This window comes from Saccostrea cucullata, unplaced genomic scaffold (assembly GCF_032062105.1).
Source record: "Saccostrea cucullata isolate Sc308-1 unplaced genomic scaffold, CSIRO_AGI_Scuc_v1 ctg984, whole genome shotgun sequence".
In the NCBI taxonomy this organism is placed as follows: domain Eukaryota; kingdom Metazoa; phylum Mollusca; class Bivalvia; order Ostreida; family Ostreidae; genus Saccostrea; species Saccostrea cuccullata.
In genome coordinates, this window is record NW_026941313.1 from 98,278 (window position 1) to 114,491 (window position 16,214).

The window sequence follows — 16,214 nt, forward strand, 5'->3', positions numbered from 1 at the left end:
TTATCGACTCTGGTCAGTCGCGCTTTAAAAGATTCTTTTTGATCATTGTATGGGTTTGCGATCGGTATATCCAAAGCATTCCTTCTTTTTAAATTATCTTTCAATTAAGACAATAAGGTTATGCCGTTTTACAAAATAAAGGTGAAAAAAGAGTCCCTTTTTTTAATGATACAATTGTGGTCATTGGTAAGAGGCTCGTCAAATGATGTCGTTTTTGGTGAATCATATGTCTCTCTGTGAACATAATTATCTTTGAAGAATCAACTTTCTTTATTTGAAATAGACAAAAAATTCAAATTGATTGTGAAATCAAAATTATATACAACAACATTGATATAACAAAATAAACTTATAAAGTAGAATGCAAACAGAGTACAGAACATTTCAACTTAATATTTTGATACATATCTTCATTGATTTCTATTTTCTATTATATTCTATGACAAGAAAAACATACCAAATAATATAGTTGGATTCAAAGGATAAATTAACGGTACATGTATAAGCAAATATGTGTACATGTACTCATGATCGAAGTTTGGGGAAAAATAACTGTAATCAATCTCGAAGTCAATAGAATATAAGTTAGGAGCAGCCTCTAAAACATCCAAGAAGAGATAGGGTGCAATGAAAACTATACTTTATTTGAAGATTCCAATGTTTTATTGGTTTTCCTTTTTTCCAAAAATAGTTCCCTCATTTCAAATCAGTGGGAGAAGTGCCATTTTCTTTCAGTTCAACTTTGCGTCTTTTATATGACAGTAAGTCCCTCATTAACTTAATCATTTCTCTTTGATTTGCCAGTTGTTCAGAAAACGCGCATTTATCTCCTGAATATCCTGGTTCACATAATCCTGAACAAGATCCGGTCACGGGATGGCACGGGCTTTCATGTCTGCAATAACCGCATTTTTCTTTACATTCTCTGCCATACCAATCAGGGTTGCATGCTTAAAAAGGGAAAAAGATTGATAGATAGTATTGCTCATTTCGGTCAGAAATATAGTTACTCAATGAACAAAAAGATTTTGAATACAAGGAGATTATCACATTTTGTAAAATAAATTATTTTCATAGGAAGGTTAATTTCTTTGTAATAAATACATAAATTGACACAAAATTCCATGTCGTTTTGTGATGTAAACTACCAAAACTACTCAAAATTCTTTATCTTTGAAATTACCTCTTCAGAAAAAAATGCAAAAAAATTTGACCCCTCAAAAGTATATGATTTAACAGAGACAAAGAGATGGATATGATTCAGAAGTCTAGAAACAAATTAAAGCTGCAATCAAGTAGTAAAAAAGGTCATCTATAAGATACATAAGCAGATATTTAAAAATATGAAGTGTTTGAAACTTCTGTCGCATTTATATCCTTGATATCCAGATTTACAAAGACCGGAACAGGATCCGTTGATGTGATGACATTGGTCGTTATCACAGTGACCACACTTTTCCAGGCATCCTTTGCCATAAAACCCCTTGTTACATACTACAAAAGAATGTTTCAGATATGAGATTCTCTCCGAATCGAACATACACATATATGCATTCATCTGACCTCAAAACTTGGACTATAAATACTTTTTGTTAGTATACATATAAAAAAATAAAGCTAAGTTAATTTTTTCATGACCATGACCACTCCACTCTCAAAGAAAATATATAATGTTAAAATGTTTGATATCTCAAGACCTATACACCAATATTAAATTTTTATAGTATACATATACAAATTAAACCTTTGTAAAAATTTTGGCACAAAAAAGACCACCAGTCCTCTCTCATAGAAAATGTAGTATAATCTTAGAATGTTTATATCACAGACATCCAGGTTTACATAACAAATGCAAGGATACAATCCACCGAAACAATGACATTGCACATAACTATAAGATTGAATAAACCTAGATCTCTGATTGGCTAAGATGCAACATTGTATAAATATACCACGAAAAAATTTTCATCTAGACCTGGATTTTCAAGAGATAGTACGGTTTTATTTTGCTCTTTTTGACTAAAAATAAATTGGTAAGTACGGTTTTATTTTGCTCTTTATGACTAAAAATAAATTGGTAAATCCTTAATTTATACAGATTACCTTTAAAAAATTGTTAGAATTGCACCTTCCTCCATTCAAATGAAATTATTGTGAAATCATCAATTTCAGTTTGGCCAAATTTTCGAGGTTTTCGTAAAATCTCTTGGTTCGCGGGAAATTTATTTCGTGGATGTAAAATTGTTGAGTAGTTTTGTATGTAACTTTTCGTGGTGTACATGAATTCGTAGGTCTCTACATACCTTGGAAACATGAAAATTTAACCCTCATGAAAATTTGTTATTTCACAGTAGCATTCATGCACATAGAATGGAAGGTGGCTGAATAACAAGGCATTTTTTACTTATATTACATATTAACTTTTTCATTTAAATTACAATCATTACGCCCCCCCTACCCTATTTGAGAGATTAGTTTTGTATTATTTAACTACACATGTAAACCGCATTTGTCTAATATTATTCATCTACGAGATATTTGTCATTCATATTTACTAAGGTTTAAATTAAAAATAATAATTATAAACATACGTGACAGTTAAGAAATCTTAAAGAAAAAAATGATTGCACAGGACTACATGTATTTCGTAGTTATATATTCTAAAAATATGAGACATTTCAGAATACAGAAAGTTATAGATTAAAACAACTAACATTAAGTTGCGTTTCAATATTATATGGAAAAACCAATAAACTATTTTGAATATATCAACCATTTTGGCATCTCTCTCCTAGATATCCGGGTTCACAAAGTCCGGGACAGGATCCATTAATGTGATGACATGATCTGTCACCTTCACATTTTCCACACTGCTCTTGACAACCTTCACCATATACCCCATTGGGGCATTCTGGAATACACAAAATGTATGAATGAAAAAATTATTTTCAAACTTTTGGTTCTTTAAATTATCAATTAAATTTTAACATTCATGAACACATTTTTTTTAATTTCTTACATCTCATAAGACATCTTTTACCTTAAAATTAGTTTTAATAAATTTTGTTCTAAATTTATTCGTTACAATTTCTATTGCTATTGTGTAACAAAAAATCATTTTTAAGTAGACTGCAGGTGGGATGTCAATAAATTAACCATCAGATCTTACTTAATTTTTTAGATATATCTAAAGTTGTTGTCAACAAGCAAAGAAAAATTTCATAAATTTTAGTTTTTAAATCAAATCATTTTTGTATATCTTCATTTGGAGTTCTTATTTAAAAGGAGATCAATATAGTGAAAAAATTACCAACACCCCAACCCCTTTAAATTTAGAAAGAAAAGCATTGCAAAAAGGTAGTACATTCCGCACTTTATACGAGTGAGTTCATAATGCATCGATTGATACAATACCTTTATTGCATTTGTCTCCAAGTGCATAACTCCATCCTGATTCACATCGTCCAGCAGAGCAGGAGCCATTCACTTGATCACAGCCTAAATTTTCCGCGCAATGTCCACATAAACGACTACAATTTCTTCCGTAAAAGCCCTTCCTGCATGCTAAAATCATTGATGTTATTTTTGTCAATGTCAGATACATTAAAGGACCACTTCTTAAACTGTTTCAACTGATAGGTTGTATATAATGTTAATCAGATAAATAATGCAGAAGATGACAAAACTTCAAACTTTTTACTCATATGAGGTCGTACCTTTACAGAATGGAGGAAGAAAATGTTCACTTTTACAACCCATTCCATCACACTCCCCGTGTATATTGCAATCATTCTTACACTGGTCACAAGGAATACAATTTCCATCACTGTCCTGGTATGAACAACCTGTTTTATTATACAATATTGTATAAATATCTCTCCTCCGTCTGCTTATTCTGAAACAGGCTACTCAACATTGATAAAAGATTGTCTAGTCGAGAAATGAAAGTCAGCTTACTAGTAGGTACAGAAAATTAAATATAGGTGCATGTACAAGACTTAGTACTAGCTTTCTTAAAAAGCTTGTCTGACGTGAGCAAAAGTTATCATTATATGATGAACTTTGAAAAATTAAAATAAGTACATGTGATCAACATAATTCTGAGTCAAGAAATAAATTATTCTGCCAATAATAATAACAAGCAAGAGATGTTTGTAAAACACTTATGCCCCCCTCTTCAAATGGGAATTTTTCAAGTCCAAGGGGTATGACTGTCAAAAAAGGCCCGATCATACACTAAACACAACCTGACCTACATATTTATCTGATATATCTGTATACCAAATTTCATTTCTGTATGTGCAACGGTTGTGAAGAATATGAACGGAAACTAAGTGGACCGACAGACTGACGGAAAAACCAACAGACAGATCGACAGACAGAGTCCGTCGGACGGGACGTTAAATGGTGCCCCGTGTCAAGGATGACAACCCCCTTGGCACGCAAAAGATCGTTTCTCTGGAGTTCGAAAAAGAGTAGGCTCACTGGGGGCCGCCAGAGAAACCAAAAACTTTACCGATCAATTAACCTAATAGGATTAGTCCGCCGAAATATGGCTGAAAAATTGCCGACTCGGCGTTAAACAATATACAATCAATCAATCGAGGGATGGCATAAAAAATTAATCCAGTTGTATGTACATGAAATAGAACTTGGATATGAATTTATTCTACATAAACTACTGTATAACTTGTAATTTTCTTTTTTTATGGCCGTAGGAAATATATAGAGGAGCCCCTCCTCCCCCCCCCCCCCATTTTGCCAATATATAATTATATGCTTTAAAAACACGGATACTTAATGTCTGTGTCCAAAATGTCATGCAAACTATGAAATATTTATATTAACTTATTTGCTTGATAAAAATAAATATTAGTTAGTGGGCACCTAAAAATTTTGTTTGTGCATCACTTCCCCGTGACATTTCTTCTGATTGGCCTTTCCCCAAATACTATATAAAACCAGTGCTTAAATTAAATCCTGAAAGACAAAGCTATACATCACAGTATTATCTGGCAAACAGTTGGGGGAATTAAGATTTCTTTTTAAAATACATTGATATTAATAATAAACTAGTTATTCATATCAAATTGTTACACGAATCGGTAAAGCAACAATATTAAAACTGTTTTGAATACTTGAAATCCACAAAAATAAATCATTTCATATTTTGCTAGATTTCCATTTTTAATATGCAATCTGAGTATGACATTTGCAGTCAACTTGTCAGGCATTATAATAAAGGATCTTAGTGATGAATAAAGTGCAGGAGATAAGCCTGATATTTACTTCTTTAAGAAAATTACGTGTGATTCAAATTACCCATTTCCCACTGTTAATTGCTAATCATACAAATTAGTCTAAGGACAAATGACATACAATACAGAAAACTAAGTTAAAGGATCGTACTTCTCTAGCAGATTTGAACAGAATATCTTTAATTTATAGTTATTATTGACTTGTGTCAATCAAATATACACACATTTCAAAAATTCCATCTCTGTCTATCAAGGTGTAAGGGGAGTATTTCCTTTTGGTCTTTTTCAGTTGTGTAAATGTGTGCACTTTTGACAGGCGAAAAGAATAACAACATCAATTGCAAATGTTCAACATCATACCAATACATTGGCGCTTAAGAACATTTCAATTGAACAACAATGCCGTGAAAATTCTACCTGTCATATTCATAATAAAAAAAAATGAACATATATGAATTCACCAACATACTGTTCAACCTATTTCAGTTAACATGCAGCAAAAGGTGACTTAAAATCTAAATTAAAAAAAATATGGACCAGAATTACCAAAACAAAGCAAAAAAAATGAACAGATAGGATATTCTTTGCTCAATCTCTAAACCTAGGTTTTTTAGAAGTGGAAACTAAATTTGAGTTTTATGAAATATATGTATTTTAGAGTATTGTAATATCAAGCAATATCAACTCAGACAGTTTTTACAATGTAACAAATAGCTTACCATAAACCTGCACTTCACATATTCCAAGGAATGCGACATCAGAAAACGTTTTATTTGTGTAAATCCAAACAAACTGGGCTACTCCTTTACATTGTTGTTCTATAATTGGAGGCAGAGTTGTCTTTCCATCATCCTGATAACAAATGTCCTGCCGGTCAGTCTGAGTTTTGTTTGAGAGACGAATGCTAAATCCTTGTATTCTTCTGGTATCATACCCTGGTACTAATGGAAGACAAAATACTAATGAACACTTTATCTCATGTATGTTTTTCTCTTTAATCAATCATGCACATTTTACAAGGATTTTTTGAATAGCCGGTTCACTAAAAATGTTAACTTTGTTTGTGAAAAAAGTTAGAAATATATGGCAAAAGGAAGCAAATTTAATAAAACTACATTGAGTCCTCGATATATTAGATAAAAACTTTAAAATTAAAAATTCCACATTTTTTTTTTTCATTTTTTATCCCCCTTAAAAATATTAGAAATTCAAACATATGAATATATTATTGGGAAGCATATGCATTAGGGCAAAACTAATCTTATCGGTGGCCATATGTACAAGTTAATCAAGCAACAATGTGTATATTAAAGATAAAAATTTTGTACACAAAATTTCGAACCTGTTTCCCTGATTTGAAACATTAAAGAGACTGAGTAGTCGTGCCCACTCTTAGACTATTTGATCTCCTTTAAAAGAAGAGCTCCAAATAAAGATAAAATAAAATGATCAAATTTTAAAACTAAAATTTATAAAATTTATTTTTGCCAAATGATAGTTTACAGCTGAAGATATCATATCTAAAAAATAAGTTATATGTAGTGGTTGACAAAAAATAATCTGTTGACCCCCTACCCTCCTTAAAACAGCTCAACAAACAGACATAATGAACGTATTAGTGACGTGTTAATTCAGTAAGTACTTGAAACAATTACAGCATCATAGTATTTCCCTCTGTTAACCCTTCCCTGCAGTTAGACATTTTAACGCGTATACAGTTTCCTATTTTTATCACAAAATCATGTATATACTTTTTTCCCGCAATCACGTATGCACTTTCAAAAAATCATTTAATCTGCAATTTAATGCCAATTTCCCTCTTTTTCATATTTTCTGAAATCTCATAAAATCAGAAAAGTTATTTTCTTATCAAAATATCAAGTCATATTATAATTTACGCTTAACTTTGGAGAAACTTGTATCACGCTAAAAAGTTCTTGCAGGGAAATGGTAACGTCATACTAGCATTTCTATGACGTTAACATTAAGAGTTTGCTGTGTGACATTTCAGTGAGTTGTAAAGTTGTAAAAAATGCTTTATTTTAGGATCTCTGGCTTTTTCGAAGATTGAATATTGATGATGTATTTAGCTATGGTTTATGGAATGTTTCCGTTGTAATAGATTGGTAAAGAAAAATAATTCAATAAAAATCAGACATTCTTATCCTTTGTTTTTATTTTTTTTCTTTTCCAAATCTAATTACAATTGCTTAGAAGCAAAAATAACTTACGTCTGGAGTCATTTATATACCAGAACTTGACAGAATGGATGTTGTAGATCTTTCTAAGGTCAATCCTAAGCCAGGCCTCTCTGTGACCAGCAGCCGTAAACATGCAGAATGTATAGTGATTTTGTCTGTTGTTTCCATCAACTGTCTTCGATGGGTATCCATTAAATGCAACAGAACTACTGTTTGCCCTGGTAAATCCGGGTCTTACAAGCTGATCTTTGTGGAAAAAAAAATATATTTGAGATATTTCTAATTTGAATACTAATTAGCCCTGTTTTTTAATCTATACCTATTCTCTGTAATGATGTCATCCCGAACTAAGTGGGCAGATATTTTGCTATTGTACGCATGAAAATGATGTCTGGAATGTTTCTTGCAGATGGCTGGGGAAATTTTCCTGAAACTTACAGAAAGGATGACAAGCTGTAAATGTGAGGAAACATTTTCAGTTTAAACATGGCTAACCCTGTCATGGAAGCGTCAGAAAAGTGAACAATTTTCCAGAAGTATTCCAGCTGAGGTCTTACACAATCAAAATGAATCATTGAAATGATTAACATTAATTAAAAACACTAAATAACTTGAGGTACTGTGAACAATGAGCTCACTAAATGATACCCCCGCCTCTTTCAAGAGTATAATGACAAAACCCCTGTTTTTTCTCCCCTTTTATTAATTTGAACTAGGATCTGATCTTGCACGTGTATGATGGCATTATCATTACTCTCTTGCAAGTCAAGAATGTGAGTTCATGATTCTGATAAACTAAGAAAGTTTTTCAACCCATAAAAAATAGGCACTCTCCAATGTAAAAATGCAAGAATTGAACAGAAAATTTCAGAAATTAATTTCTTCAACCATATCATTACGTGGACTTTATAAAGTTCTTACGTCTTTAACGGAAGAGCACCTCGTTATCCAAGGATATAGACAAACTGTATTTTTCAATAATCGGTTTTTTCAACAACACTTTTCTTAGAGACCCTTTACCTTGTAAAACCTGTGTGAAATTTTGTAATTTTCCTTTTTTTTTTTTTTTTTTTTTTTTTTGTTTTTTTGTTTTTTTTTTATGGGGAGGGGGGGGGGGCTACTAATATTCACTTCTTTATACATTTTACAACGTTACCTTAAAGCTTACAGTTCACTAAAGGAAAGACATACTGAAACACAACGTGTATGCAATAGCAAATTTACAACTCTCATGCCCCGTGGGGTTTCGGGTTAGAATAGGTCCTCAGTACCCCCTTGCTTGTCGTAAAAGGCGACTAAATGGGGCGGTCCTTCGGTTGAGACCGTATAAACCGAGGCCCCGTGTCACAGCAGGTGTGGCACGATAAAGATCCTTCCCTGCTCAAGGGCCGTAAGTGCCGAGCATAGGCCTAATTTTGCAGCCCTTCACCAGCAATGGTGACATCTCCATATATTTGTGTCTGCCTCTCACTTACTAGTGAATGTACTCCAAAGTTGACCTCTGGTAGCGAATTTTTCGACACCATTGAAAAATATATTTATTTCACAAAAATTAAATAACTCAATGTATGTCATATTTGATTGAAAAGTACATGGTATTCGATAAAAAAAAAATGGATTTTGGTCATGTACATTTATCATTTTTGTCATATTTAATACACTTTAAAATGGTCAATGAAGCATCGGTTCCTTAATCAGCTGGTTATGATTTCTGTTTTAACAATTATTTTCTTACTAAGCAAGAAAACTATAATCAAATTATCACAGTTGCACATCAATTTATCTTTGCAATATTTATGATGAAAAAGGTATGAGAAATAACATTATTTATTTTATACTGACGTCATTATAAGTTTTCCAACTATGTACATAAACTACATAAATAATACCTACTATTACACGAAACATGGTAAAGAATATTAATCCAAATAAAATGAATAAACGGATTACACATCTTTGATCGTCATGAAATGCTGCCGTAAAAAGGAAGAAGCACGTTCATATATAAACAGAATAATTTAGTTTTATTTCCGTATATAACACTTAAACACAGCTACAAGATTAATATAAAAATACTTCTGTTGTCAACGCCAATTTATTATATTTCTATCTATAAGTCTTCTCGAACGAAATTCCCAAATTGATTTTCTTTGCTAAAAGACATTTTTTGGTACGGAGCCATGCAAATATTAAGACCCAATTTTACAAAATTATTTAATTGAACTTAAGCATTTATTTAATTTCTTTTGGTTTGTTTCTGTTTGTGTTTTTTATTCCATTTTTTCTTTTATTTATTTTTTTTGGTGGTAAGTTGGCTTTTACTTGCTGTATGATGCAGTTAGAGAAGTGAATTTAAATGATACATGCACAAATAACTTCAAACAGATGTATGTCAGATTTAGGATTTTTTCAGTAGTGTAAGGCAATCTTGATATTCTCCATCCTTATAAACTCTATAAAAGTGTCTTGTAAAACTGAAATTGTTATCACACTTCACTGTCTAAAATTTTCGAATATAGAAAAAGAAATATATATTCAAAGTGTCTTGTAAAACGAAACTGTTATCGCATTTCACTCTCTAAAATTTTCGAATATAAAAAAAAGAAATATATATTCTAAGTAATCATATAATTATCTTTAAACGGCTTGGATCCAGAAAATCACATGGTGGGTCATGACATCACTTGATTGCATGACGTCAACAGTAAAAGCAAGCGTTCACAGTTGGGTATACAATAAACCCTGTTATTTTTTTCATTGATATGATTGCAGATCATATTACTTTTAGTCTTTAATATACTTTTATGTCTAGGCACTGTATTTGTATCCTCTTTTTCTTAATTCTGCACTTTTTATTCTAAGTATTCTTACAAGTATCCAGCTGTGATCATCTGCAATTTTATCCTGCAACTACCCCTTGCATTGACCTAATAAAGGTAACCTAATAAACCAAAGCTTTATCCGATCACCGCCCTAATAAAGCCTCGTGCATGTATTCCGACGTTCTAAAAGCATTGTAACGTCATGCATATTGCAATGTTTACGCCATGGCGTCATAGTTTCAACTGCAGAGATGTGCCTAAATCCGTCGAAAATAACTTGTTTGTAACGTTCAAATGTTAAAGAATTGTTGCAGGATTAACAAAATACATGATAACTGTCTTGAAATAAGCGATATTTGGGCTCGGGTCGAAAACTTAAGAAGGCTTGGCAAGCCTCGCCCTCTATCACTTTTTCTAACCCTCGCCCAAATATCTCTTATATTTCTAGACAGTAACTATGTATTTTATATTAATCTAAATATGTGACAAAGATATATATCACAGCATTGTTAAGGCTTGAATAAGAGGGCGGCCTAATTTATACAGGAAAAGTTAACTGTGACGTCAAACAAAAATAGGTACATTTTGTATTCCTCATAATACTAGAAAATCAAATTTCTTGCCATTTTAAACTGTATTTGCATAATAAATAACATTAAAACTTATCAATGCATTAGAAACAGTTGCTAGTTAAATCTAAGACAACGGTTTATAAACAAACCACTAATCGCAGCAAACTTGTCGTAATCACGTCATTTTGGTAAAAATTTCGTATTTTATGTGCTGTGAAGAACAGACTAAGTCTATTTTCTACAATGCAAAATGCATTTTATTATTAAACAGAAAATTATTCACCAATTTTCGATAGGCTATTAATATCAGCATAAAACCTTTGTTTAGTGTGATTTTTTAATGATAGCGAGAGAATGTATGTAAGTAATTTTGCCGTGTTTATCTGTAAAGGTTTGACATGTTTACCATCGAGGTGGCCTATTAAATCGCCTTTTCCAAAGGGCATAGACTAAATAGATGTTAGCGATTTGTTTAATATAAATAAAGGATACTTTCCTTAACCTGAAAACTGCTGCTGCTTTCTTTAAATCGAGAGCGTGACTTAATACGGACATAAAATACTTGGTAAAGGTCATACAAATTTCGACATGTGCATATTTACTTGAAATTTTAACTAATAAAATGCGAATTCTACATAAAGCAGCAACACTTTCAAAAAAGTACATATTATGCAAAAACAAATGGTAACTTAAATTTTTAATTTCAAGTAGGATATGCCCTTGCGATATTGAAATTTATTTTTGACCTCCATTCAGTACACATACTATGCAATTATCACATGACTGTCCATTGATGGACCAAACTTAGTTTAGTACAGAGTGGGGTACACTATGTTTTAAAAAGTTTCCATTTTTTGCTATATTCCATAGATTCCTTTATAGTAGGCCTTAACAGTGCTGCCTATGATTCATTCTATGTTTCCATAGAAATGCATCACAAAGATCATACAGGTTATTGCTAAATTTTCTTTAAAAAAATTATAAAATGTTTTCATTTTTAAACAAGTAAATCAGCACACAAGGAAGTTGTGCTGTCACGAATGTCATTCTATAAGAGCCCTTAACAAACAGGAAAAACAAATTTGAAATACGAGAGAAACATAATGATGCAGTACTTGAGTATTCATCTAAGTTTTTTTTCTCAAGAATGTCAAGCTGGGCCTAAAGAAAAGCTCTGAGATCAGTTAACTCAATATTTTTTAAACATTCTTAAAATGTCTGAAAAAGCCATATAAATGCGAGTATTTTGCAGCCTTTTTGCTTTATTTTGTACCTGAATAAAGTTAATGTCAGGAATAACTGACTTTTCAACTTAAAACACGTTTATAAAATGAAAAGTAAAAAGAAAGAAATAACGATTCTTTTTAAGACTTCAACTTTTTGAAGTAATGGTTAACTGTTATTGAAAGTAATTAACTTTCTTACGAAAACATACAGGTTATGTTTTAATTAAAAGTCAAGCAGAGTTTGTAATGTTTCTTCTTTGTTGAGTGGAATTAATTTCCGGTACTTCTTATCGATCACCTTCCCTGTAAAATCTGACGCTGGAAAGGAAAAAACTAACAAACAAATATATCCCTCCAAAATATAAAAAGTATTGTAAATGACTTTTTATTCGCGAAAACTTTATTTTAGCGTAATAACGCAAAACAATGAGCTTGTGAAAATTAAATTCTCGCGTATATAAGTATTCCTTACGATTATATAGAGGAATAACAGCAATTCGTGAAAATAATTTCTCCCTTATAAACATCCAATGACTGTGTCGCGAAAATAAAGTGTCGCGAATATTAAGTGATCTACAGTAACCCTCCGGCTTTATGTTTGATTTCATCACGTACATGTATTCGGCGTATGTACATCCCTTTACATATTCTAAACCCTTTTTGTAAACTTAATCCATTCAATCAACAAAATGCTAAATGAAAGATCGGGAAAAAAATCACAGAACGGTAAAGCCCTAGCATTAACTCATATTTGAGTACATTTTCAGATCACTTCCGGTTAAAGTTTCATCTTAAGAATGTATTTGTTGTAAAAATTTTCATTTGTGAAGCTGATTTCTTGGGGTGAGAAAAGATGGGGAATATCTAAATAATCTACGATAGCGACGGATAACAGAGAATTATGGATGAGAGTAGTGGATAAGTCTTTGTAGGAGTCTTAAACGGCATCCACAGAAGTCATGGGATATGGGAAGGTGACATCTAATCTTATTTTTTAAACAGGTTCTTCAAATGCTTTGATATGCATGTAATTATATATTTTTTTTCTTATCAAAATAAAAGAAAAAAAAAGAAAAAAGAAAAGAAAGAAAGAAAAAAACGAAAAGAAGAAAATTCATTATGAAAACATTAAGTGAAATGCATGTCTACGAGTTTTGTAATTATATCCTAAAAATATTTGCTAGAAATGTTAATATTTTTAGGCAAAATTCTGTAACACTATCCTTGCCGGAATTTGCATAACATATTTGATTTCCTTTTTTGTTCATTTTCGACAATTATAATAGACATAAGTACATTGTTTTTCATGCATTTGTATAAAAAAAAATCCATATGTCGGTCAAATCCTTCCTTTCCATTTTTTTTTTTATTTTTGATTCTACCAAGTGAATAAGGTTAAGTCATCATTGTCTGAAGCCACAGTCTGGAGTGATTCGGCACCGAATTTTAGCTCCCTCCTCCTTCCCCTTTTTTTGGTTTAAGACCACATAATTGATGTGTGTCATCAATGCCACATATGACAAAATTAATTCCTGTTGTGAATAAAAAGAAAGAATTCCATGTCTCTTCTTTTGCTTCTCCATGTTTTCCCTAAATCCTCATCTCTTTAATCTTTTTCAAATAGCTTCTCTTCAAAATTTCTCTGCCTCTTAGATAAGATTTATTTCCTCTTCACTGGACCAATTAGCCTCCGTCTTATTTTCCCACTGATATTTACCAAAGCATGTCTTTCTCAGCTAGTTAAAACACAGACAACAGATATTTTATTGCATCTTTAAATAAAAGTCACGAATATGGCATGATATTATTTGAGTAACAAATAACAAATTACATGTTACTGATAGAGGGGAAAATTATCGTCCAACCTTGGGTGATCCATATAATTTGTTTGGTGACGATGAATTGAGGTGGTAGTCAGTATAAGGAACCTCATGGAGTTTGAGTTGAGTATGATTCTGCAAATAAAAAATGTTTTATTCTACTTCTATTTTAAAAAAATACAATGTAATGTATCGTGATTGTTTTCAGAAGTTCACTGATCAAAGAGGAACAACTCTTTATATTGTCGTAATGGTCCACGACTTACCTGACAAATCCCTCCAGATTAGGTCGATAAGACAGGCTATGTCTAGCAGACATCTGGCAAGATGGAGGTCAGGGAGATCAATGTTAGTCGAGAAAGGTCGTGCACGGATGAGTCGGGCTGTGGTACCACACTACTCCCCTCCTTGTAGAGCCTAGGGTATCCATTGTCGAATTTTATCAATCAGTAATTATATTTCAAAAATCTACCCCCAATATTGTACAAAATCATCTAAATGTCAACTCATGCAAAAATACGAAAATATACAAATACTGCCCAATCATGATTTTTTTTAACAAAGTACCGGTGAGAGACATAATCCCTTCACTTATACATGTTGTAAAAAAAATGTAGAGTAATCATGAAAAATATACAATGCGTTAATACACTTGCATATAAAATTACTTTTTCTGAAGTAATTAATATATACATATATAGAAAATACACTATATAATTGAAGGACATGTTGAAAAAAAAAATAATCTGTAGAACTGCCTGTTGTTACATATCTCCAGGATAAATGAAACGAGTGTGTTGCAGATAGAAGCAACTTGCGCAGCAAGAGATGCTAAGTTCAAGGGGTGGTTCATCTTGCATCCAGGTGCTGGCAATAAATATGGAGCATCTGTCTCCAACACCAAGCGCTCAAATGGGATCCTGGCCACCACATTTGGGTTCTGCGCTGATCTCATTGTGACTCCAAATTCACTGCAGATAATTCCAAAGGAGACCGATATGTTTTGGGGATCCAATATGTGTGCCTGCCAAGATCCCCACTGACGGGGAAAGACATAGTTACTGGATAATGGTTTATCTAGTTGGACTGATACTTGGCCGATATTGTTAGGTGGTACACATGTTGTCCTCTGTATCCGGATACACGGGCCTTGGTGCCCTTCAGGTGGGTCGGATATCAACTTTATAGGAAATTTCCTGCCCTTGAGAAACAACACTCTCTTCTTAATGTTGATGATCCCATGGTTGGCCTCCAGAAAGTCTAGTCCCAGGATCATGTCAACGTCCATTGATACCGCACAGCAGACCCAAGTTATATGAAGATCACCAATATTGAGAGGAACATTTTTGAGCAATCTTCAATGCACTATTTCAGCATCTAGCCCCTTAAACTAAATGAAATCAAATGTAGCTATCTGGCTGTCTGCCACTATTTTCTCTTTGACAAGGGTTATCATAGTAGCTGTGTCAACAATTGCATTAATGGGCTTTCCTCCTATGGTGACATTTAGTTTGATGCTTTTTCCTAAAGTCCTCCTAATAGTAAGAATGTTATCTCCAAGGCCACTCTTATAAGGGGTCAAGTGTGGGCCTACTGGCTTGATCCTTTTCTGTTTAAATCACCGTTCATTGGGCTTCTCGCTTCATCTGATGTATTGTTGTCTCTTTTGTTTGGAGACGAGAAGTCCTGGCCCCTGGCTGGTGATCGACTAGGACTTCGAGATCTCTCTAGGAAACGCACTTTCAACAGTAGTGAAGTACTCTGATTTCTGCCAAGGATAGCTGAATTGCTGTGGTTAATTTCTCAACTAAAGTTGTAAGGTGTAAGATGGTCTTATCCAGAGAAGTGTTGTTGTCTTCCACAGAGAGCTTAGTATCAGCCCTATGAGGAGAAGGTTCACTTGCTGGGGATCCCTCCCTGCTCGAGAATGAAACTTGTCGTTGAGAATAGGAGGCTACCCGGGTGCTTCCCCTGGTCCCATATAAAGCACGATGGTTCGCAATGGCTGTTTTCACATACTTTACAGCTTTCTGGAGTGTTGTTGGTTCTCTATCCATAGCTTTCATAGCAGCTTCTTTATCTTGACAGCCACGTAGGAAAGTTTCTATTGCTATTTCCTAAATCATGTTAACTTCACAGCTCTCATAACCATCTAATGCTAGGAAGTAGAAACGCTGAGAATGAGAAAATTCTTCCACATTTTCATTTTCCAGTTGCCTAGTAAAGGGGAGCTGGCGACGAGCTAGAATAGGTACTTCCTTTCTGCTTAATCTCTGTTTTAATTGCCGTTTCAGCTCTTTATAGTCACCACTCTT

At 32.9% G+C, this 16,214-nt stretch overlaps 1 protein-coding gene across 3 annotated transcripts; it reads right to left on the reverse strand.

Annotated features, from left to right (window-relative positions):
• Window positions 1–262: 262 nt before the first annotated feature.
• On the reverse strand, window positions 263–9,479 carry LOC134257606 (scavenger receptor class F member 1-like). Of its 3 annotated transcripts, XM_062740194.1 has the most exons (9): window positions 9,353–9,479; window positions 7,490–7,705; window positions 5,978–6,199; window positions 3,717–3,845; window positions 3,415–3,564; window positions 2,774–2,911; window positions 1,360–1,494; window positions 933–950; window positions 750–871 (listed from the first exon to the last, which is right to left on the reverse strand). In XM_062740194.1, coding segments are annotated over exons 1-9 (1,071 nt in total). In that variant the 5' UTR covers window positions 9,414–9,479; the 3' UTR covers window positions 750–869. The 3 variants fall into 3 exon arrangements, with proteins under 3 accessions (XP_062596176.1, XP_062596177.1, XP_062596178.1); XM_062740192.1 differs by having other exon boundaries at window positions 263–950; XM_062740193.1 differs by lacking the exon at window positions 2,774–2,911 and having other exon boundaries at window positions 263–950.
• Window positions 9,480–16,214: the final 6,735 nt, after the last annotated feature.

Bases quoted from the DNA above. Each gene is read 5' to 3' on its own strand.
- LOC134257606 (XM_062740192.1), bottom strand. From the start codon at position 9,413: ATGTGTAATCCGTTTATTCATTTTATTTGGATTAATATTCTTTACCAT. The intron at 3,846-5,977 runs GTAAGCTATTTG...ATAATAAAACAG, and splicing joins ATGTGAAGTGCAGGTTTATG to GTTGTTCATACCAGGACAGT. The intron at 1,495-2,773 runs GTTGATATATTC...ATTCTTTTGTAG, and splicing joins AGGAGAGAGATGCCAAAATG to TATGTAACAAGGGGTTTTAT.